Here is a 24,804-nt window from a genome sequence, read left to right as displayed (position 1 = left end):
TAGAGTGGATAAGGGAGAACTAGTCGATGTGTTATATCTGGACTTTCAGAAGGCCCCACATAGGAGATTGGTGTACAAACTTAAAGCACACGGTATTGAGGGTTCAGTTTTGAGGTGGATCAAAAATTGGTTGGCAGACAGGAAGCAAAGAGTAGGAATAAGCGGGTCCTTTTCGGAATGGCAGGCAGTGACTAGTGGGGTACCGCAAGGCTCAGTGCTGGGACCCCAGTTATTTACAGTGTATATTAATGATTTGGACGAGGGAATTGAATGCAACATCTCTAAGTTTGCGGATGACACGAAGCTGGGTGGCAGTGTTAGCTGCGAGGAGGATGCTAGGAGGCTGCAGAGTGACTTGGATAGATTAGGCGAGTGGGCAAATGCATGGCAGATGCAATATAATGTGGATAAATGTGAGGTTATCCACTTTGGCGGCAAGAACAGGAAAGCAGAGTATTACCTGAATGGTGACCGATTGGGAGAAGGGGAGATGCAACGTGACCTGGGTGTCATGGTGCACCAGTCATTGAAAGCAAGCATGCAGGTGCAGCAGGCAGTGAAGAAAGCGAATGGTATGTTGGCATTCATAGCAAGAGGATTTGAGTTTAGGAGCAGGGAGGTTCTGCTGCAGTTGTACAGGGCCTTGGTGAGACCGCACCTGGAGTATTGTGTGCAGTTTTGGTCTCCTAACCTGAGGAAAGACGTTCTTGCCTTAGAGGGAGTACAGAGAAGGTTCACCAGATTAATCCCTGGGATGGCGGGACTTGCATATGAGGAAAGACTGGATAGACTGGGCTTGTACTCGCTGGAATTTAGAAGACTGAGGGGGGATCTTATAGAAACATATAAAATTCTGAATGGGTTGGAGAGACTAGATGCGAGAAGATCGTTCCCGATGTTGGGGGAGTCCAGAACCAGGGGTCACAGCTTAAGGATAAGGGGGAAGTCTTTTAGGACCGAGATGAGAAAACATTTCTTCACACAGAGAGTGGTGAGTCTGTGGAATTCTCTGCCACAGAAGGTAGTTGAGGCCAGTTCATTGGCTATATTTAAGAGGGAGTTAGATGTGGCCCTTTTTGCTAAAGGGATCAGGGGGTATGGAGAGAAGGCAGGTACAGGCTACTGAGTTGGATGATCAGCCATGATCATATTGAATGGCGGTGCTGGCTCGAAGGGCCGAATGGCCTACTCCTGCACCTATTTTCTATGTTTCTATGTTTCTATGAATGGGTGACTTTTCGGGTCTCGACCCGAAACGTCACCCATTCCCTCTCTCCTGGATGCTGCCTGACCTGCTGAGTTACTCCAGCATTTTGTGATGCCTGTGAGCTTAATATCTCTTGTGGGCAAGATGCTGGATATAATGAATGAATGGTACTTTATTATCACATGTGACATGTCCCAGTGAAATCCTTTGTTTTAAATACTTTACTTAAGTATGCAAAGAGTCGACTCGTTTTGGGCGCCAAAAAAGTTATTATGAAGTAGCTATGAAGTGTTCAATGTGGCCCCAATGGGTCCTCTTCTTTCTTGGCGCCCCCTCCCCCCCTCCCCCCCTCCCCCCCTCCCCCCTCCACCCCACCCCCATGACGGGTCCCTCTTTGTTCTCGGGAAGGAAGGTAGAAATAGCTTGTCAATTAGAGGTTTTGTGTAATCAAACCAAACCCATCTGTTTTCAGGGAAGGTAGACCCCGTATGACAAATGTGCTGGAGTTCTTTGAGGATGTATCAAGGAGTGTTCATAATGGACAACCAGTAGATGTCGTATATTTAGATTTTCAGAAGACATTTGACTAGGCTCCATGTAAAAGTCTGGGGCACAGGTTGTACTGTGCCTAACATATTAGGGGAAGTGCATTGGCATGGATTAAGGATTGTTTATCACATTGAGGGCAGAGTCAGAAAAGGTGAATCATTTAAGTGGGTGGAACTGATGGAGTGCCCTGGGATTAGTTTCTGGCCCTCTATTATTTACAATTTACATTAACGACCTGGAGAAAGGCTCAGTGTGTAAGGTATCCAACTTTGCTGAAAATAGGTGGGAGGTCATGTCACGATAAGATGAATTTGATTATTGGCTCCTTTTAGGTAAGGATTTAAAAGTCATTTGGACAGGTACATGGATCGTAAAGGATACCATGTGGGCTGTGGTGATTATCCTGCCACTGGGCTTCACTCAGCTGATTTGACCTACCTCTTAGAGAGTAATGGTCAATGCAAGGCCCCTCACCAAGTTCTGTCATGCACTTTTTTTTCTGCCCTGGTGGACCTTGAGACCCTTCTAGATTTAGATTTTAGATTTTTTAGATTTAGAGATACAGCGCAGAAACAGGCCCTTCGGCCCAACGGGACCTCGCCGCCCAGGGATCCCCGCACACTAACACTATCCTACACTCACTAGGGACAATTGTTACATTTGCCCAGCTAATTAACCTACAAACCTGAACGTCTTTGGAGTGTGGGAGGAAACCGAAGACCTTGGAGAAAGCCCACGCAGGTCATGGGAAGAACGTACAAACTCCGTACAGACGGCGCCCATAGTCAGGATCGAACCTGAGTCTCCGGCGCTGCATTCGCTGTAAGGCAGCAACTCTACCGCTGTGCCACCGTGCTGCCCTATTCTCTGATGTTATCTTTTTCCAGCCACAGATGCAGCTTTGTAGCCTGTGTCCTGCTGGCGCTGCTGTTCTGTCAGTTGCTGTGCTGGTTGTCTGATTCATAGTCGATTCCGTTCCTAGGTCTGTTGCCGTGAGGTCTGTCGATGAGTTTTTAGAGGGATATATGGGCCAAAAACAAAGGTTCTGACCGTCTAATCTATCCATGCCTCTCATAATTTTACATAGGGTGTGCAGCGTATGTTTAATCGGTTAATTCCCGGAATGGCGGGACTGTCATATGTTGAAAGACTGGAGCGACTAGCCTTGTATACACTGGAATTTAGAAGGATGAGACGAGATCTTATCGAAACGTATAAGATTATTAAGGGGTTGGACACGTTAGAGGCAGGAAACATGTTCCCAATGTTGGGGGAGTCCAGAACAAGGGGCCACAGTTTAAGAATAAGGGGTAGGCCTTTTAGAACTGAGATGAGGAAAAACTTTTTCAGTCAGAGAATTGTGAATCTGTGGAATTCTCTGCCTCAGAAGGCAGTGGAGGCCAATTCTCTGAATGCATTCAAGAGAGAGCTAGATAGAGCTCTTAAGGATAGCGGAGTCAGGGGATATGGGGAGAAGGCAGGAATGGGGTACTGATTGAGAATGATCAGCCATGATCACATTGAATGGCGGTGCTGGCTCGAAGGGCTGAATGGCCTCCTCCTGCACCTATTGTCTATTGTCCATGCTAAATTTTGCATCCTGATTGCTCCCCACTGTTTTGTGTGGTCAGGACGTTTGGAAGTGGTTAATCTGATCCTGTAAGCCAAGTTACTGACATGAGTTGTGAAGGTTTGGGCTCGATCACTGGTCTGCCCAGGACTCCAGGAGGGACACCCCGACAACCGGACAAAGGCACATTAATTCCTACTCTTTGTTTTCTATCTAAAAACCATCTCTCAACGCACTGGTGTATTATCCCCAGTTTCTTGCGCTCTAACCTTATTCCCAATTGAGCAACACAATGGTGCAGTGGTAGTACTGCTGCCTCACAGCGTCACAGACCCAGGATCCATCCTGACTGGGGATGATGCCTGCGCAATTTGCACGTTCTCCCTATGACCGCGTGGGTTTCTCCGGGTGCTCCGGTTTCCTCCCAAATTCTGAAGACGTGCAATTTTGTTGGTTAATCGGTTTCTGTAAATTACCCCTCCTGGGTCAGACATAGAACCAGTGTATTGGTAATCGGTGATCAGTGTGGACTCAATGGCCTGAAGGGTCTTTTCCATGCTATATCTCTAAACTAAACTAAACTAAACTAAACAAACTTAATGGGAAAATATTTATTCACAAAATGCTGGAGTAACTCAGCAGGTCAGGCAGCATCTCAGGAGAGAAGGAATGGGTGACGTTTCGGGTCGAGACCCTTCTTCAGGCTGATGTCAGGGGGGGCGGGACAAAGGAAGGATATAGGTGGAGACAGGACGTCAATGGGAGACCTGAGAAGGGGGAGGGGAAGAGAGGGACAGAGGAACTATCTAAAGTTGGAGAAGTCGATGTTCATACTACTGGGCTGCAAGCTGCCCAAGCGAAATATGAGGTGCTGTTCCTCCAATTTCCGGTGGGCCTCACTATGGCACTGGCGCAGGCCCATGACAGAAAGGTCAGACTGGGAGTGGGAGGGGGAGTTGAAGTGCTCAGCCACCGGGAGATCAGGTTGGTTAAGGCGGACAGAGCGAAGGTGCTGAGCGAAGCGATCGCCAAGCCTGCGTTTGGTTTCGCCGATGTAAATAAGTTGACATCTGGAGCAGTGGATACAATAGATGTGGTTGGAGGAGGAGCAGGTGAACCTCTGTCTCACCTGGAAAGACTGTTTGGGTCCTTGGGTGGAGTTGAGGGGGGAGGTAAAGGGACAGGTGTTGCATCTCCTGCGGTTGCAGGGGAAAGTGCCTGGAGATGGGGTGGTTTGGGTAGGAAGGGATGAGTGGACCAGGGAGTTACGGTGGGAGCGGTCTCTGTGGAATGCAGAAAGGGGAGGGGATGAGAAGATGTGGCCAGTGGTGGGGTCCCGTTGTAGGTGACGGAAATGTTTGCGGGTGATTTGTTGGATACGCTGGGTGGTGGGGTGGAAGGTGAGAACGAGGGGGATTCTGTCCTTGTTATGAATGGGGGAAGGGGGAGCAAGAGCGAAGCTGTGGGATGTAGAAGAGACCCTAGTGAGAGCCTCATCTATAATGGAAGAGGATGGGGCCTTATATTGCCCAAATATAACTATTTTTATCTTTTTATATAGATGGCCCAACCGTCTGGCCTCGGTCCGGTAGAGGTCAGCACGCCAGACTACCACAGCACTTCTCTTGTCAGCGGGTTTGATGACTAAGTCAGGGTTGTTGCAGAGTGAGTGGAGGGCTGCACGTTCAAGAGGGGAGAGGTTAGAGTTAGTCAGGAGAATTTGGAGAACTTAATGGGAATTTATTTGTCCAAAAATCTAAATCTGCCACATCGAGTGGCTCTCCCCTCGTCCATTGTACGCGATGTAGCACTTTACAGAATTCCAATAGATGTGTTACACAGAATTTGACTTTTATAAATTTGCATTGGTTCTGCTTAGTTACATTATTTGCTAATTTCCTTGATATCACATTCTTTATGTTGCATTCCCACACTTTCCCAAATGCTGGTGTCAGTTAGTTCTCCCTTCTTACTCAAGACTACGGGCGCTGTCTGTACGGAGTTTGTACGTTCTCCCCGTGACCTGCATGGGTTTTCTCCGAGATCTTCGGTTTCCTCCCACACTCCAAAGTATGTAGGTTAATTCGCTTGGTAAATGTAAAAATTGTCCCTAGTGTGTGTGGGATAGTGTTAATATGCAGGGTTCGCTGGTCGGCGCGGACCCGGTGGGCCGAAGGGCCTGTTTCCGCGCTGTATCTCTCAACCAAACATGCGTTACCATCCAATCTGCAAGAACCAATGGGTGGATTGCATTTGGGCAGATGAGAATCGCATTTTGCCCTGAGAGAGATCCTCTCCTTGTACTTTCTTGCCAGTAAAAAGCTGCTTTTCCCTGTCCATTCCTTCAAATGATCATCAAACAAGGGTGTTCCAGTGGTGCAGCTAGTAGAGCTGCTGTCTAACAGCACCAGACACCTTGATTCAATCCTGACCTCGGGTGCTGCTTTTGCGAAATTTGCATGTTCTCTCTTTGACCACATAGGTTTCCTCTGGATGCTCTGGTTTCTCCCACATCCCAAATATGGCAGGTTTGCAGGTTAATTGGCCTCTGTAAATTGCCTATAATGTATTTAGCCTGCATCAGAAAGTGGGATGATATAGAACTAGTGTAAGAAAATAACTGCAGATGCTGGTACAAATCGAAGGTGTTTATTCACAAAATGCTGGAGTAACTCAGCAGGTCAGGCAGCATCTCAGGAGAGAAGGAATGGGTGACGTTTCGGGTCGAGACCCTTCTTCAGACTGATGTCAGGGGGGCGGGGCAAAGGAAGGATATAGGTGGAGACAGGAAGGCAGAGGGAGATCTGGGAAGGGGAGGGGAAGAGAGGGACAGAGGAACTATCTAAAGTTGGAGAAGTCGATGTTCATACCGCTGGGCTGCAAGCTGCCCAGGCGAAATATGAGGTGCTGTTCCTCCAATTTCCGGTGGGACTCACTATGGCACTGGAGGAGGCCCATGACAGAAAGGTCAGACTGGGAATGGGAGGGGGAGTTGAAGTGCTCAGCCACCGGGAGATCAGATTGGTTAATGCGGACTGAGCGTAGGTGTTGAGCGAAGCGATCGCCGAGCCTGCGTTTGGTTTCGCCGATGTAAATAAGTTGATATCTGGAGCAGCTGATACAATAGATGAGGTTGGAGTAGTTAGAACTAGTGTGATCGATGGTTGGCGTGGACTCAGTGGGCCAAAGGCTATTTCCTTTCTGTATCTTTCAATCGATTCATTCCAAACTACAGAAGACCTGAGTGTTTGTCTTTCTCATAGATTTCTTTTCAAATTCTATCTTCCTTTTCTGCTTCAATATATTAATATCCTTTGCTAAATTAGAAAACGTTCCCAAGATTCCAGCTTCTGATCGTCTTGTGAACTTTAACTTTCTATGTGCTTAAAGTTAGATGTCTGAAACACTCACTTCCATGGCGTGCTTTGCACATTCATCTATTAGGAGACACTCTCTCTCTCTCTCTCTCTCTCTCTCTCTCTCTCTCTCTCTCTCAAACATACACCATAACCAAAACACAGACACACACAATAATACAGACACGCACACGTGAACACACCATAACACACACGCATCATAACACACACACATGCACTCACACACACACATGGCACATGCACGCAACACACACCATAACACACATAAACACCGTAACACGCACACATACACAAACACACCACAACATACACACGCGAACGCTCGCACGCACCCACACACACACCTTTGCTGTGGACCACATTCTGTACTTGCACAAACACCAATCTATATTTCCTCAGACCCTCATCTCACAATGTCCACCGCACTCATTTTCAGAGCCTGCTTCTTCATACCCATTTCTAATGGAAGCGATGGACAATGCAACAACTGCAGAATATGTTTATTGTGATACAGGTATTACATGCAATAGTCAAGGCTCCCGTATCTCATTGATGCATGTCTCCACGTCAGAAGGGAGGGGCATGGGTATTCCAGCTTATTCCCAGCCGTCCCATCATGAACAGTCGAGAGAAGGGTTGCCCTTCATGTGGATTCGATACTGGCAAGTTTCACTATCAAACACTGCGACACAATCTTCAGGGAACACGAATGTTCTCGGAGACCTGAGGAATACATTATGGACGCAGTAATAAATTGTTCAGAGTTTAGACATTACAGAAAGGGCAGATATTGAAGGAGGACACTCAACCCGCCCGGTCCATGCTTGACCTAGAAGGGTCTCGACCCTAAACGTCACCCATTCCTTCTCTCCCGAGATGCTACCTGACCTGCTGAGTTAACCAGCATTTTGTAAATAAAAACCTTCGATTTGTACCAGCATCTGCAGTTATCTTCTTATACCATACTTGATCTAGGCAGGATCAACCCGCCGGGTCCACACTTGATCTAGGCAGGGGTAATACAGATTAATCCACTCCCTCAATCTCATTGTAGACTTTTCCTTTCAAGTTTGGGTCCAGTTCTGTTTTGAATCTGCCACCACCACACTCTAGACCCCCGCCATTCACTAGGTGGGTTCCCGGTATTAGTTTTGCCTCTGGCCACCTATTGCCTCTCGTGCTTCTCAACCCTTCGCCCGCTCCAGCCCATCCCTCTCTCCGTAGCAACCTTGCATGGGACACATTGGAACGGCCAAAGGAGCTGCTGCCTCACAACTCCAGCGACCCAGTTTCGATCTCGACCTCGGCTACTCTCTTTGCAAATTCTCACCGCCACCGCCCGAATTTCCTTTCCCACCCCAGTGTCTCTGGTTACAAAGACGTGCAGGTCCGTGGGTTAATTTGCCACTGTAAGCAGCCCTGGTTGTTCAGGGCAGTGTCAAAATCTCGAGGGAACTGAGGGGGTGTTGAGAGCGCCAAGTGGGTTAGAGTAGGGTGAGTATAATAGACGGGGAGGAAGGAACTGCAGATGCTGGTTGATACCGAAGATGGACGCAACGTACCGGGTTTGGCAGCATCTCTGGAGAAAAGGACCAGGCGACGTTTCATGTCTGAACCCTTCTTCAGTCCGCCGAGTCTAAATGGGTGATTGATATACGCCATGCACTCGCTGTGCTGATGGGCCCATGTCAATATTGTGTGACTCTATGGATTGCTTCCCCCGTACAGACTCATATGCGTTCCCCACAATCTTTTCCCCCTAGATATTTACTCGGAATCAGATCTGGTCTGCCATAAAGTCATAGAATGTTAGAGGCATATGGCGTGGAACAGGCCATTCGGCCCACCTTGCCCCCGTCGACCAACATGCCCCATCTACACTACTCCATATCCCCCTAAACCTGACCTGACCTGTTCAAATGTTTGTTGAACGTTGCGATACTACCTGCCTCAAATACCACCTCCGGTCGCTCGTTCCATACACCCATCACTCAGTGTGTGAGAAAGTTACTCTTTGGATTCCTGTTGAATCTTTCCCCCTTTCGCCTTAAACCTATGTATGTCCTCTGGTTCTCGATTCCCCCAACTCTGGGCAAGGGACTCGGTGCGTCTACCCGATCCATTCCTCTTGTGATTTTATACACTGTCTTGGGTTTGTTCGGAGATGGGGAGTGCGGAGATTGTTCGGGACTTCAGACCCACTACTCCCATGAATTCCCAACGCATCGGCGACCCACACCACCCCTTCCCTGGCGTTGGCGCCGCGGTGTGAGTTGAGCCGTCGGGATCAGACCCTGTGCGGTGGCCAGAGGGAGATTACATACCGTTCACAGCACCTGTAACTCCCAGTTTCACAGGAACACACCATGCAGTTGGTTGCGTTCCACGATTCTCCCACTTTGTGCACCGACCCGTCGGTCGTGTCAATGCAGACGCTGGAGTCCTGGGATTTGTCCGCAACTGTTAGTGACAAAGACAGCGGGTGGTGAGTGGCCCGCTCGGGGAACGGAGCGACCCGAGGATGTGGAGGGATCGTGGTGTTGACTCAATAACAAAAAAAAAGCGCACCCTGAAAATGAGCTATTGAGACTATTATCGGGAGGTGGCAGGGTCCATCCCTAGCGTGCACTGACACGGACTTGGTACTTGGCTATACTGTGGCGTTTTAGCCCGACTCCGGCAAACCGCGCCCGGACCCAACACTTACAGTGGCACGGCTGATGGGGCAGACGCCTCGCGGCGTAAGAGAGCGGGTTCGATCCTGACCTCGGCTGCTGTCTGTGTGGAGTTTGCACATTCTCCTCGTAACCGACGTGGGTTTTCATCGAGTGCTCCTGTTTCCTCCCACATCCGAAAGAGGCGCTGGGTTGTCGGTTAATTAGTCTGTAAATTACCCCTGGAGAGTAGGGAGTTTTAATAGAAAGCGGGATAACTTGGAGGTCAAGACAATGGACATTTTAAATGCAGAGATCGACTGATTCTTGACTAGGAAGGGTGACAAGGGTTCGGGGAGAAGACAGAAGATTGGGGTTGAGAGAGAAAGATAGCCATGATTGAATGACGGAGTAGACTTGATGGGCCAATTACCCTAATTCTGCCTCGGGGATTTATGAACTCATGAACGTAGAACTGGTATGAACAGGTGATCAATGTTGACTAAATCGTTTATTCACAAAATGCTGGAGTAACTCAGCAGGTCAGGAGAAGGGTCTCGACCCGAAACGTCACCCATTCCTTCTCTCCCGAGATGCTGCCTGACCCGCTGAGTTACTCCAGCATTTTGTGAATAAATCGATTCTACGCTGCATCTCTAATACTGAGGCTAAATCCCAGCCTCACACAGCTCGGAGTCCCACGCGGGAGATTAATGTTCAGAGCTCAGTCTAAACCTGGGTATATTTCCCCCCGTGGTAGCTGCGCGTCGTTCTGATGAGCTCCTCCAATCCACCCGTGGACAAGGTTTCGCGCCTCAGCTGAAGTGTGGCAGAGGAGCGCTCCCTCAGCTGAGTCGGGGCATCAAGCTCCACCACCTTCAGGCTGCAACCCGACCGAGGAACAGGAGGGGGGAAGGGGTGGGGGCAAGGGGTGACGAGCTTTAGCTTAGCGCCATCAGTATGAGGTCCCGCTCAGTCCCCGCTCTCGGTTGAGTCTCACTGCCGGATAGGAGAGAGAGAGAGATTCAGATCGATAAATTACCGCTTATGTTCTGTCGCTGAAAGAAGCAGGCGGATTCCGACAGTTGAACTGCGAGCAGCAGCAGAGCGATGCCCAGTAGGAGTTTCTGCAAAGAGAGAAGGAAGGGGGGGAGAGAGAGAGAGAGAGAGAGAGATTAAATGAGCAACGTGGTCAAGTAACTAATATAAGTATCCAAAGCTTCGCTGATCCGTCTACTCAAGACCAAGCGGCCTGATCCATACGTACCATGATCTCCCAAACAGGCCGGTTCTCCCCGATATCTGAGCGGACAACCTCCGTCCCAGTGACAACGGCTGCAGACTTCTGTTCTCCAGTTCCACTCCCCCGCCGGTCGATCGAATCTCTTTTGCTGCCTGCGCCCTGACGAAACGGCTCGTCAGAATGAAAGACTGAGTAGCGATCTGGTAATCTGAGGAATGTTCCCAAGGATTTCTACCCCTGCACCCTGCTGGACAAAATTAATAACAAAGATAAAAGAAAGTGCTGGTGTAATTCAGCAAACCATCTGTCATAGAGTCATACCATACACAATAGCCCCTTCGTCCCAACTCGTCCATGCCATCCAAGATAAGCCATCTAATGTGCAGGAAGGAACTGCAGATGCTGGTTTACATTGAAATACTGGAGTACCTGCAGCGTTTTGTGTCTGTGTCCCTTCTTATCTCGGCCAATTTGCCCGCGTTTGGCCCGTACCCCTCTAAAGCTTTCCTATCCTTGCACTTGTCCAAGTGTATTTTAATTGTTGTTTTCGCACCTGTTTCAACTATCTCCTCCTGCAGCTCGTTCCAAATACCTGCCACCGTCCAAGTGAACACGTGGTCCCTTCGGTTCTTATTAAACCTTGCCTCTTTCCTTGAACCTACGTCTTCCGGCACTTGTCGCAGAGGAGAGTCGGCGTTTCGGGCCGGGATCCCGCTACATACAAGGTACTCAACCTGTCAAGCTCCCTCGTGGGCTCACCTATCTCCATTTAGTTTTGCACCAACGTAGCGTTTGGTCGTGTTAAAAGGGCCTGTCCCACTTAGGCGATTATTTGGCGACTGCCGGCGACTGTCAAAGTCGCAGCAGATCGCCGAACTTTTCTTTTACCCGACGACAATGCCGTGTCAGGTCGAGATTACAGCGTCTTCTGAAACATCGCGAAAATTCCCACGCTGTCAATGCTTCTCCGGCGTCCTGGTTTTCGCTGAAACCACTGACAAGTCGGTAAGTCCTTGAGAGTTTTGAACTATAACACCTTGTATGGGCTACTTAAAAACCAAGCTTCACTGTAACATGGAATAAACCGGATTTACTTCCAGTTTACTAATAGCTGTATTAAAAAGAAATAATTTAAAAAGTGGTTCAGTGTATTTTTGTGAAAAGTGTGTGGGCATTCTTTGAAAATGTAAGGGAGATGCATATCTGGGTTGGGAGCCCACTTTAAATGTAATGGCTGAGGCCAAAAACATCGCGAAAATTCCCACGCTTACCTGACCGCCAAACTGTCGCCTCCAATCTACCTGTCAAATGTCCTGACGGTAAATAAATTGGTTAAACACAAGCATTTTATTGGTATTTTGTAATGACTTTACTTATTTTAATATTATGTGCTTCTAAGTGCATCTTAAGAGAACCTATCAAACCTGGGGACAGCATGCGACAGCAATAAGCTACGATACCTGGCGACAAGCCAGCTATCGCCGAGAAATTTCAAACCATTTGATTTCTCACTGACGCGCCGAGATCCACTACGATGCACTACCATCTTTGGAAAACTCCTCACGATCATGCCCGCGACTCCCCGGCGAACTGTCGGCGACAGCCTAGTCGCCGGCAGTCGCCTTAAAATCGCCTGTGGGACAGGCCCTTTAGTTGGTAAAATCATTGGCACGGAATGTGAAGGGTTAATTCTGCGACGTCGATCTCTGGAGGATCCCTCGAGATACACCCTGACCGCAGGAGAAGCTCACATTAATTCCTTCCTTTTGCTTTCAATTTGTTAACCAAGTTTCAGTCAACTGATATATGATCCCCAATTTCCACCACGCACCTACACACGTGGGACAATATACAACAGCCGATTAACCTCCCAACATCCCACGTCTTTGGTGAATAAAGACAAAGTGTTGGAGGAACCCAGCAAGTCAGGCAATAACAGTGGATGGATATGGACAGGTAACGTTGCGGGTTGGGACCCTTCTTCAGACTTCGGGATGTGGGAGGCAACTGGAGCGCTCGGAAATAAAATGGGCAAATCCCTCATAGATAACATCAGAGATCAAGATAAGTGGAGCAGGAGCTCTAACAGCTGTGCCGCGGTTGCCGCCCTTGTGATAGTTCTACTTTCTCTTTTGATGTCCTTGGCCCACCTTACTCACCGCCGTCCCTTTGGTGCTAATGGAAGAAGTTTAAATGAAATCGGTGTCACAAGGTGTTATATTTTTAAGGTTATTCACATTTTAAGTTAAAATCTATCTCCTAGGGAGCGAGGGGAGAAGGAGGGAGGGGGAGGAGGGAGGATAAGGTGGGTTGAGGGGGATGGAGCAGAGGGGGAAGGGGGAGGGAGGGGAGGGATGGGGAGGGGAGAAGGGAATGAGGAGGGAGGGAGGAGGGAGGGGCGGAGGGAGGGGGAGGAGGAAGGAAGGGAGGGGGAGGAGGAGGAGGGGGAAGGGGGAGGAGGAAGGAGGGGGAGGGGAGGAACGAGGGTGGGAGGGGGAGGGCGGGAGGGGGAGGGGGGAGAGCGGGAGGAGGAGCAGGGGGAGGAAAAGGTGCTGTACCAATGCAGGAGAGGTTTGGGCCCAACGGATCCACTTGGTCTAGTATCCCTCTAAACCTCTCCGATCATTGTACTTGTCTAAGAGAGGCAAAGCAAGGGTTTGGCCCATCTATACACTAAGACTCTCGTTTGTTTGTTTGTTCTTGAACTACAGCCAAAACGCTACACGATAGCGCGGCAATTTTAGGCACACCTTACTCACCGCCGTCCCTTTGGTGCTAATGGAAGAAGTTTAAATGAAATCCGTGTCACAAGGTGCTATATTTTTATGGTTATTCACATTTTAAGGTTAAATCTATCTCCAAGGGAGAGAGGGGAGAAGGAGGGAGGGGGAGGGACGATAAGGTGGGTTAAGGGGGGTGGAGCAGAGGGGGGAAGGGGGAGGGAGGGGAGGGATGGGGAGGGGAGAAGGGAATTGGGAGGGAGGGAGGGAGGAGGGAGGGGCGGATTGAGGGGGAGGAGGAGGGAGGGGAGGGGGAGGAGGGGGGAGGGGGAAGGGGGGAGGAGGAAGGAGGGGGAGAAGGGAGGGGGAGGAAGGAGGGAGGGAGGGGGAGGGCGGGAGGAGGAGCGGGGGGAGGAAAAGGTGCTCAGACTTCGGGGAGAACCAGCCTGGTTGGAAGATCATGGTACGTATGGATCGGGCCGCTTGGTATTCAGTAGACGGATCAGCGAAGCTTGGAGTCGCTGCACATTCACCTTCTAGGGCAGTGGTGTCCAAACTTTTTTCAAAGAGGGCCAGATTTGATAATGTGAAAATACCCAAGGGCCAATGCCCCCCCCCCCCCCCCCACTCCCGGACCTTTAACTAATGCGCTCCCCCCAACCCCCCGGGACCTTTAACTAATGCGCTCCCCCCACCCCCCCCCCCCCCCACACACCCCCCGGACCTTTAATTAATGCGCTCCCCCCCCCCCCACCGGACATTTAACTAATGCGCTCCCACCCCTCCCCGGACCTTTAACCAATGCGCCACCCCCCCCCCCCCCGACCTTTAACTAATGCGCTCCCGCCCCCCCCCCCCCCCGGACCTTTAACTAATGAGCCCCCACACCCCCCCCCGGACCTCGCATATGACAATCCGCAGATCGGGCAGCGCTGCCCGCCGGGAGGTGTAGTCGCAGTCGCCTCTCCCTTCCCCTCCCCCTACCTTCATTCTGTTAGACAGTGCTGCCGGGCCATAAATAATACATTTTAAGATGGAAGCTGCGGGCCGTGTAAAATCTGACCTCGGGCCGCGATTGGCCCCCGGGCCGGACTTTGGACATGTCTGTTCTAGGGTGTCGGTGACAGGTTACAGTTACAATAGACAATTGACAATTGGTGCAGGAGGAGGCCATTCGGCACCGCCATTCAATGTAACCATGGCTGATCATTCTCAATCAGTACCCCGTTCCTGCCTTCTCCCCAAACCCCCTGACTCCGCTATCCTTAAGAGCTCTATCTGGCTCTCACTTGAATGCATTCAGAGAATTGGCCTCCACTGCCTTCTGAGGCAGAGAATTCCACAGATTCACAACTCTCTGACTGAGAAAGTGTGGTGTATTTACCATTTTGAGTTTTGTGTTTTGGCAGCTGAGCCTTGCCGTAGTTCCGGGTATAAAGCATTGTGGGATACCTGATTACACTCTCTGGTGGTGTTGAAGGAAAGCAGCCATTTGTTTTATGCTAACCTGTCTCACTCGTCGATTCTTATCATAAAACACCACATTTAAAGTTAAAGTTAAAGTTGGCGACGAGGATGGGATGTATTACGGCAAGGCTCAGCTGCCAAAACACAAAACTCAAAATGGTAAATACACCACAAAAGGTTTTTCCTCATCTCCGTTCTAAATGGCCTACCCCTTATTCTTAAACTGTGGCCCCTTGTTCTGGACTCCCCCAAACATTGGGAACATGTTTCCTGCCTCTAACGTGTCCAACCCCTTAATAATCTTATACGTTTCGATAAGATCTCCTCTCATCCGCCTAAATTCCAGTGTATACAAGCCTAGTCGCTCCAGTCTTTCAACATATGACAGTTAGTTATTTATATTAGTTACTTGACCACGTTACTCATTAAACTCTCTCTCTGTCTCACCTTCCTTTTCTCGTTGCATAAATTCCTACTGGGCATCGGTCTGCTGCTTCTAGCTGCTCAGCTGTCGGAATCCGCCTGTTCCATTCAGCGACAGAACCTAACCGGTAATCTATCCATCCGAATCTCTCTTTCCTATGCGAGAGCGAGACTCGACCGAGAGCAAGGACTGGGCAGGCCATCATAGTCATGGCGCTGCGCTCGTCAACCTTGGCTTCCCCGCCTGTTCCTCGGTCTGGTTGGAGCCTGAGCGTAGTGGAGGTTGATGCCACCTACCAATACCCAGCTGAGGGAGCACACCTCTGCCGCACTTCAGCGGAGGCACTCACCCTTGTCCAAGGGTGGATTGGAGGGTCTCCTCAGAACGACGCGCAGCTACCCCGGGGCGACAGGTACCAAAGTTTAGACTGAGCTCTGAACATTATTCCCCCACATGGGACCCCGAGCGGTGTGAAGTTCGGATAGAATCAGGACCTTCATCCCACCTAGTCCACGCAAGCATTGATCACTGGTCCTCACCAGTTCTACGTTCATAAGTTCAAAGTTCCAGAAGCAGAATTAGGCCAACCTACTCCGCCATTCAATCATATGTGATCTATCTATCCCTCTCAACCCCATTCTCCTGCCTTCTCCCCTAACGAGTGACACGCTTACAGTTGCAGAGAAAGAGTCCAATGTCCACAGTGAGGTCGGTTAGAAAATCAGGGCTGCGGCAGGCTCTTGATAGGACTGTTCGGTGCAGCTTTGTCACGTTCGTCGGCGCTAAACATGGCGACACTTGTGTACTGCCGAGGTGAGGTCTGATACATGGTTTCACCTGCTTCTATGCAAAACAAAGCATGTCACTGTACTTAGGTATATGTGACAATAAAGCATCATTGAAGTATCTGTCAATCGCTGCCTTAAAAAATATCCATTGACGGTCTCCAAGTTGTCTGTAGCAAGCTATCCCCCTTTCCCGTCAACTTCCTACACACTCGGGGTAATTTACAAAGGCTTATTTATAGACAAACCAGCGCCTCTTTGGGTTATGGGAAGAAACCCGTTGAAACCCAACGTAGGTTACGGGAAGAACGAGCGGGATCCACACAGACAAGGCCCTGGGACAGGATCGAACCCGCTCTCTGGCGCTGTGAGGCATCTGCTCCATCAGCAGCGCCGCTGTTAGTGTTCGGTCCGGGTGCCGTTGCCGGAATCGGGCTAAAACGGCACAGTGCAGCCAAGTGCCACGTCCGGGTCCGTACAAACGGGGACCGACTCTGCCACTTCATAGAAACATAGAAAATAGGTGCAGGAGTAGGCCATTCGGCCCTTCGAGCCTGCACCGCCATTCAATATGATCATGGCTGATCATCCAACTCAGTATCCCGTACCTGCCTTCTCTCCATACCCCCTGATCCCTTTAGCCACGAGGGCCACATCTAACTCCCTCTTAAATATAGCCAATGAACTGGACTCAACTACCTTCTGTGTCAGAGAATTCCACAGATTCACTACTCTGTGTGAAAAAAAACTTTCTCATCTCGGTCCTGAAAGACTTCCCCCTTATCCTTAAACTGTGACCCCTTGTTCTGGACTTCCCCAACATCGGGAACAATCTTCCTGCATCTAGCCTGTCCAACCCCTTAAGAATTTTGTAAGTTTCTATAAGATCCCCCCTCAATCTTCTAAATTCCAGCGAGTACAAGCCGAGTCTATCCAGTCTTTCTTCGTATGAAAGTCCTGCCATCCCAGGAATCAATCTGGTGAACCTTCTCTGTACTCCCTCTATGGCAAGAATGTCTTTCCTTAGATTAGGAGACCAAAACTGTACGCAATACTCCAGGTGTGGTCTCACCAATGCCCTGTACAACTGCAGCAGAACCTCCCTGCTCCCATACTCAAATCCCCTCGCTATGAATGCCAACATACCATTTGCTTTCTTCACTGCCTGCTGCACCTACATGCCTACTTTCAATGACTGGTGTACCACGACACCCCAGGTCTCGTTGCATCTCCCCTTCTCCTAATCGGCCACCATTCAGGTAATTGTCTGCTTTCCTGTTCTTGCCACCAACGTGGATAACCTCACATTTATCCACATTATACTGCATCTGCCATGCATTTGCCCACTCACCTAACCTGTCCAAGTCACGTTGCAGCCTCCTAGCATTCTCCTCACAGCTAACACTGCCCCCCAGCTTCGTGTCATCCGCACACTTGGAGATGTTGCATTCAATTCTCTCGTCCAAATCATTAATATATATTGTAAATAGCTGGGGTCCCAGCACTGAGCCTTGCGGTACCCCCCTAGTCACTGCCTACCATTCTGTAAAGGACCCGTTTATTCCTACTCTTTGCTTCATGTCTGCCAGCCAGTTCTCTATCCACATCAATACTGAACCCACAATACCATGTGCTTTAAGTTTGCATACTAATCTCTTGTGTGGGACCTTGTCGAAAGCTTTCTGGAAGTCTAGATATAACACATCAACTGGTTCTCCCGTATCCACTCTACTAGTTACACCCTCGAAAAATTCTATAAGATTCGTCAGACATGATTTACCTTTCATAAATCCATGCTGACTTTGTCCAATGATTTCACCACTTTCCAACTGTGCTGCTATCCCATCTTTTATAACTGACTAGCATTTTCCCCACTACCGATGTTAGACTAACTGGTTTGTAATTCCCCGTTTTCTCTCTCCCTCCCTTTTTGAAAAGTGGGGTTACATTAGCTACCCTCCAATCCTCAGGAACTACTCCAGAATCTAAAGAGTTTTGAAAAATTACCACTATTGCATCCACTATTTCTGGGGCTACCTCCTTAAGTACTCTGGGATGCAGCCTATCTGGCCCTGGGGATTTATCGGCCTTTAAGCCATTAAATTTACCTAAAACCACTTCCCTGTTCACCTGTTTCTGACTGCAAGGGACCTACATTTGTTTTAACTAATCTTTTTTCTCTTCACATATCTATAAAAGCTTTTGCGGTCAGCTTTTATGTTCCCTGCCAGTTTTCTTTCATAATCTATTTTCCCTTTCCTAATTAAGCCCTTTGTCCTCATCTGCTGGACTCTGAATTTTTCCCAGTCCTCTGGTAGGCTGCTTTTTCTTGCTAATTTGTACGCTTTGTGGCGGCTCCCGAGGGTCGGGCCATACCACTCACGACCCCTCGGCACGGGAATGGGTCGAGCCAAGGAGGCGGACTTCGGCCGGGAGTATAAAGGTCAAGGACCGCATGACTCTCATTCCCTTTTGGAGTTCCAGAGATACAGTAAACACGCTTTCGTTAACCTTGCCTACTTGTCGTTATTTTGGCCTACTTGGCCCACTATAGCTTCATCTTTTGTTTTGATACTATCCCTAATCTCCCTTGTTAGCCACGGATGCACTACCTTCCCTGATTTATTCTTTTGCCAAACTGGGATGAACAATTGTTGTAGTTCATCTATGTGGTCTTTAAATGCCCTCCATTGCATATCCACCGTCAACCCTTTATGAATCAATTGCCAGTCTATCTTGGCCAATCCACGTCTCATGCCCTCAAAGTTACCTTTCTTTAAGTTCAGAACCGTTGTTTCTGAATTAACTAAGTCACTCTCCATTCTAATGAAGAACTCAACCATATTATGGTCACTCCTGCCCAAGGGGCCACACACATCAAGACTGCTAACTCACCCTTCCTCATTACTCAATACCCAGTCTAGAATAGCCTGCTCTCTCGTTGGTTCCTCTACATGTTGGTTTAGAAAACTATCCCGTATACATTCCAAGAAATCCTCTTCCTCAGCACCTCTGCCAATTTGATTCACCCAATCTATATGTAGATTGAAGTCACCCATTATAACTGTTTTACCTTTGTTGCACGCATTTCTAATTTCCTGTTTGATGCCATCCCCAACTCTACTACTACTGTTAGGTGGCATGTACACAACTACCACTAGCGTTTTCTGCCCCTTGGTGTTTCGCAGCTCTACCCATATCGATTCCACATCCTCCAAGCTAATGTCCTTCCTTTCTATTGCGTTAATCTCCTCGCTAACCAGCAACGCTACCCCACCTCCTTTTCCTTTCTGTCTATCCCTCCTGAATATTGAATATCCCTGGATGTTCAGCTCCCAGCCTTGGCCACCCTGGAGCCTTGTCTCCGTAATCCCAACTATATCATATTCATTAATAACTATCTGCACATTCCACTCATCCACCTTATTACAAATGCTCCTTGCATTGAGACAAGCCTTCAGGCTTGTTTTTACAACACTCTTACCCCTTATACAATTATGTTGAAAAGTGGCCCTTTTTGATTTTTGCCCTGGATTTTTCTGCCTGCCACTTTTACTTTTCACCTTGCTCCCTATTGCTTCTACCCTCATTTTACACCCTTGTGTCTCTCTGCTCATGCTCCCATCCCCCTGCCACATTAGTTTAAATCCTCCCCGACACCACTAGCAAACACTCCCCCAAGGACATTGGTTCCATTCCAGCTCAGGTGCAGACTGTCCTGTTTGTACTGGTCCCACATCCCCCAGAACTGGTTCCAATGTCCTAGAAATTTGAAACCCTCCCCCTTGCACCATTTTTCAAGCCACGTATTCATCTGAAATATCCTCCTATTTCTACTCTGACTAGCACGTGGCACTGGTAGTAATCCAGAGATTATTAACTTTGAGGCCCTACTTTTAAGTTTATCCCCTAGCTCCCTAAATTCACCTTATAGGACCTCATCCCAATGGTCTGAATGGCTCATTTCCAGTGTGTGTTTGTATTGAGTCAACACCACGGTCCCGCCACTCCCTCGGGTCACTCCACACCCTGACGGGACACTGACCACCGGCTGTATTTGTCACCAACAGCTAACGGCTGTATTGATGAGACCGACGGGTCGATGCACAGAATTGGAGAATCGTGGAACGCAACAAACTGCAGGGAATGCTTTTGTGATAATGACGGCTACAGATGCTGTGACCGGTAAGTAATCCTCTGCTGGTCACAGCACAGGGTCTGACCCCGATGGCTGAACTGGCACCGCAGCGTTCGAGTGGGTGTCGCCGATGCCAGGGATGGGGGTCGTGTGGGTTGCCGATGCGTTGGGAATTGATGGGTGTAGACAATAGACAATAGGTGCGGGAGGAGGCCATTCGGCCCTTCGAGCCAGCACCGCCATTCAATGTGATCATGGCTGATCATTCTCAATCAGTACCCCGTTCCTGCCTTCTCCCCATACCCCCTGACTCCGCTATTCTTAAGAGTTCTATCTAGCTCTCTCTTGAATGCATTCAGAAAATTGGCCTCCGCTGCCTTCTGAGGTAGAGAATTCCACAGATTCACAACTCTCTGTCTGAAAAAGTGTTTCCTCATCTCAGTTCTAAATGGCCTACCCCTTATTCTTAAACCGTGGCCCCTTGTTCTGGACTCCCCCAACATTGGGAACATGTTTCCTGCCTCTAACGTGTCCAACCCATTCATAATCTTATACGTTTCGATAAGATCTCCTATCATCCTTCTAAATTCCAGTGTATACAAGCCTAGTCGCTCCAGTCTTTCAACATATGACAGTCCTGCCATTCCGGGAATTAACCTAGTAACCCTACGCTGCATGCCCTCAATAGCAAGAATATCCTTCCTCAAATTTGGAGACCAAAACTGCACACAGTACTCCAGGTGCGGTCTCACTAGGGCCCTATACAACTGCAGAAGGACCTCTTTGCTCCTATACTCAACTCCTCTTGTTATGAAGGCCAACATTCCATTGGCTTTCTTCACTGCCTGCTGTACCTGCATGCTTCCTTTCAGTGACTGATGCACCAGGGCACCCAGGTCTCGTTGTACGTCCCCTTTTCCTAACTTGACACCATTCAGATAATACTCTGCCTTCCTATTCTTACCACCAAAGTGGTAACCTCACACTTATCCACATTAAACTGCATCTGCCATGCATCCGCCCACTCACACAAGCTGTCCAAGTCACCCTGCAACCTCGTACCATCTTCCTCACAGTTCACACTACCACCCAGCTTTGTATCATCTGCAAATTTGCTAATGGTACTTTTAATTCCTTCATCCAAGTCATTAATGTATATTGTAAATAGCTGCGGTCCCAGCACCGAGCCTTGCGGTACCCCACTAGTTACTGCCTGCCATTCTGAAAGGGACCCATTTATCCCCACTCTTTGCTTTCTGTCTGTCAACCAATTTTCTATCTATGCCAGTACCCTACCTCCAATACCTTGTCAAAGGCTTTCTGAAAGTCAAGGTACACCACATCCACCGGCTCTCCCCTGTCAATTTCCCTAGTTACATCCTCAAAGAATTTCAGAAGATTAGTCAAGCATGATTTCCCTTCGTAAAGCCATGCTGACTCGGAAGAATCCTGTTACTATTATCCAAATGCTCCGCAATTTCGTCTTTTATAATTGACTCCAGCATCTTCCCCACCACTGATGTCAGACTAACTGGTCTATAATTTCCCGTTTTCTCTCTCCCTCCTTTCTTAAAAAGTGGGACAACATTAGCTACCCTCCAATCCACAGGAATTGATCCTGTATCTATAGAACATTGGAAAATGATCACTAATGCGTCCACAATTTCTAGCGCCACCTCCATAAATACTCTGGGGTGCAGACCATCAGGCCCGGGGGATTTATCAGCCTTCAGTCCCATCAGTCTACCCGACACCATTTCCTGCCTAATGTGGATTTCCTTCAGTTCCTCTGTCACCCAAGGATCTCTGGCCACTAGAACATCTGGGAGATTGCTTGTATCTTCCTTAGTGAAGACAGATCCAAGGTACCGGTTCAACCCGTATGCCATTTCCTTGTTCCCCATAATAAATTCCCCCGCTTCTGTCTTCAAGGGACCCACATTTGCCTAGACTATTTTTTTCCTCTTTACATACCTAAAAAAGCTTTTACTATCCTTCTTTATATTATTGGCTAGTTTACCCTCGTACCTCATCTTTTCTCGCCGTATTGCCTTTTTAGTCAACTTCTGTTGCTCTAAAAGAGTCCCGAACACCGCCTCTCCCCATCTCCGAACAAATCGAGACAATGCATAAAATCACAAGAGGAATAGATCGGGTAGACGCACAGAGTCTCTTGCCCTATGTTGGGGAATCGTGAACCAGAGGACATAGATTGAAGATGAAGGGGGAAAGATTGAACATGAATCTGAGGGTAACTTGCACACAAAAGTTGTTGGGTGTATGGAATATTCCGCCGACAGGGGGAGGTGGGAGGGCCTGTCTCGGGCTGTAGCATTCTCTGGCCTTGCTGGCACTGTGTTGCCCCTCTACAACGGGACATTCCGGGGCAATTTCAGTGGGGATGGAGTTGTGAATAGATGCCCATCATTTCGCGGGAGCTATTGGATCTTCAACATAAAACATATATTCCTCAGGTTTGTTACACCGCGCCATTTTCCTGAAGATTGTGTCGCAGTTTTCGATCTTGAAACTTGTGTGTATCGAGTCCACTTGAAGGACGACCCATCTATCGAATGTCACTCGTTTGGAGGTGTTGGGAAATGAGCTGGAATAATCAGGCAGCTCCCTTCCAATGTGGAGATAAAGGGATACAGTAGCCTTGACTCTTGCATGTAATGTCTGTTTAACAATAAACATATTCTGCAGTTGATGTTGTTGCATTCATTGTCCATCACTTCAATGAGAAATGGGTGTGAAGAAGGAAAATGTGCGTTGTGGACATTGTGAGATGAGCGTGCGAAGAAAAAAAGATTGTTGTTTGTGCAAGTACAGAATAAGATCCACGGGTAAGGCAGGTGTGTGTATGTGTGTGTGTGTGTTTGTGTGTGTGTATGTGTGTGTGTGTGTGTGTGTGTGTGTGTGTTATGGTGTGTGTGTTATGGTAAGTGTTGCGTGTGTGTGTGTGTGTGTTGCCGTGTGTGCTGTGTGTGTCAGGTAAGATCTGTCTATCGGAAAACCCACGCGGTTATTGGGAGAATGTAGAAACTCCGTGCAGACAGCACCTGTAGTCGGGATCGCACCCGGGTCTCTGGCGATGTAAGGCAGCAACTCCACCGCTGCGCTTCTTAGTTTTCATTGAAACAATTTTCTCCCTCCTCATAACGTTTTAGTCTTTCACTGCCAGTTCTTTACAAATTCGCAGCTCTCTGATCTAGGTCCAGACGACAGCTAGAGTAGCGTTAAAATAGACATATTCTGGTCTTGGATTTAACTTTGTTCTACACTGGTCTGCATAACTGCGAGGAAAAGTAAAATTCGCTTTACCACCGTGAGGTCGCTGATTTTGTGCAATCATTTCCCCATTGGATTTTCTGCCACGAGGAGAGTGGGTTGGTGTTGCCACAGATTGTTTTTAGACTGAGAAGCCATTTCTTTGCTGTGATGACATAACTGACAGAAGTTACAGATTGGCTGGGGTGTAGTCATATTTTCAACATTGGGATGTCCATCTGGTACTTAGTCCGGCTTCTCCCCGCCAAAAGAAAAAGATCTCCCCCATCCCAAACAGTTCATGGGTCCAGGACCAGCTGCTTATCAGGCAATTGAATCACCCTACCACAGCCACAGAGCAGTGCTGAACTAAGATAGACCTCTTTGATGGCCCTCGGATTATCCCTGATCGGACTTTGTTGGTTTCAGCTTGCACTAAATGTTATTCCCTGATCATGTATCTGTACACTGTAAATGGATCGATTGTAACCATGTATTGTCCTTCTGCTGACTGCTTCGCACGCAACAAAAGCTTTTCACTGTACCTCGGTACACGTGACCATAAAGTAAACCCAACTGAACTGACGTGGCTCCACTGGGAAGTTGGATGCACCGCCGAGCTCGAACTGTCTGCTCACAGGGCGGGGCGGAGCTGGTAACCTTTCCAATCACAAAACTGCTCTGTTCCAGACCACTGACTGGGGGAAACGGGACATCCCAACCACCAACCGGCGTATGGAGGTCACCAGCGTGCCTTGCCTGGAAGTGGATTTGATGATTCTAGTCCTGACCCAGTGAAACTCACGAGGAATCACCAACAAATGTTGTGTTCCTTCTCCCGGTTACGAAACACCTTAACTCCCCCTCCCGTTCCACAATGACCTTTTTTGTCCTGGGCCTCCTCCATTGTCAGAGTGAGGCGCAACGCAAAATGAACGAACAGCACCTCACATTTCGCTTGGGCAACTGACAACCCAGCGGTATCCATATTGAAGTCTCTAACTTCAAATCACCCTTGCATCCCCTCTCTCCCCCCTCCATTCCTCACTTACTCGTCGTATTAGTTTCACTGTCGCCCTGTCGAGTTCCACTGCATGTATGACTCGTTATCACCTTCCCCACAGCCAACAACGGACCATTGTGGGCTCCACCGTTCCTTGTCCATCGTTGCTTTTTGCACATCTTTAATTCATTTGTCCCATGTGCCTTCTTTTTCCCCTCGTTTCCCTTTCCTCTGGCTCTCAGTTTTAAGAAGGGTCTCGCTCGAAACGTCACCAATTCCATTTCTCGAGAAATGTTGCCTGACCCGCTGAGTTACTCAGCATTTTATGTCTTTATATATTTCGTGTTCCTTCAGGACTATTTGGTCAGCCCTGTCTTGAACTGGCTCCAGAAACATC

At 48.6% G+C, this 24,804-nt stretch overlaps 2 protein-coding genes across 8 annotated transcripts in view; one reads left to right on the top strand and one right to left on the bottom strand.

The window, feature by feature from the left end:
* Positions 1-7,188: 7,188 nt before the first annotated feature.
* The window catches only part of LOC144610152 (beta-microseminoprotein-like), a 20,659-nt gene continuing 3,043 nt past the window's right edge, over positions 7,189-24,804 (bottom strand). For 3 of the 7 annotated variants that reach the window (XM_078428700.1, XM_078428698.1, XM_078428699.1), the window contains exons 2-6: positions 10,625-10,847; positions 10,400-10,484; positions 9,411-9,599; positions 9,028-9,163; positions 7,189-7,426 (exon numbers count right to left, since the gene is read on the bottom strand). In XM_078428700.1, the coding sequence (XP_078284826.1) occupies positions 7,318-7,426; positions 9,028-9,163; positions 9,411-9,599; positions 10,400-10,484; positions 10,625-10,627 (522 nt within the window). In that variant the 5' untranslated portion in view covers positions 10,628-10,847 and the 3' untranslated portion in view covers positions 7,189-7,317. Of the gene's footprint in view, positions 7,427-9,027; positions 9,164-9,410; positions 9,600-10,399; positions 10,485-10,624; positions 10,848-15,234; positions 15,252-24,804 lie in introns of those variants that run through there. The other 4 variants (XM_078428701.1, XM_078428697.1, XM_078428702.1 and 1 more) reach the window with 3 other exon arrangements.
* On the top strand, positions 14,799-22,838 carry LOC144610155 (beta-microseminoprotein-like). Its single transcript, XM_078428705.1, has 3 exons — positions 14,799-14,946; positions 20,067-20,181; positions 22,609-22,838. The coding sequence occupies exons 1-3, from the start codon at positions 14,901-14,903 to the stop codon at positions 22,736-22,738; spliced, it is 291 nt and encodes a 96-aa protein (XP_078284831.1). The 5' UTR covers positions 14,799-14,900; the 3' UTR covers positions 22,739-22,838.

Source organism: Rhinoraja longicauda, chromosome 36 (assembly GCF_053455715.1).
Source record: "Rhinoraja longicauda isolate Sanriku21f chromosome 36, sRhiLon1.1, whole genome shotgun sequence".
In the NCBI taxonomy this organism is placed as follows: Eukaryota; Metazoa; Chordata; class Chondrichthyes; order Rajiformes; family Arhynchobatidae; genus Rhinoraja; species Rhinoraja longicauda.
The sequence above is the reverse complement of the archived record's forward strand: the minus strand, read 5'-3'. Positions and strand labels throughout refer to the sequence as shown.

Bases quoted from the DNA above. Each gene is read 5' to 3' on its own strand.
- LOC144610155 (XM_078428705.1), top strand. From the start codon at position 14,901: ATGTATTACGGCAAGGCTCAGCTGCCAAAACACAAAACTCAAAATG. The intron at 14,947-20,066 runs GTAAATACACCA...TGTCACCAACAG, and splicing joins AAAACACAAAACTCAAAATG to CTAACGGCTGTATTGATGAG. The intron at 20,182-22,608 runs GTAAGTAATCCT...TATATTCCTCAG, and splicing joins GGCTACAGATGCTGTGACCG to GTTTGTTACACCGCGCCATT.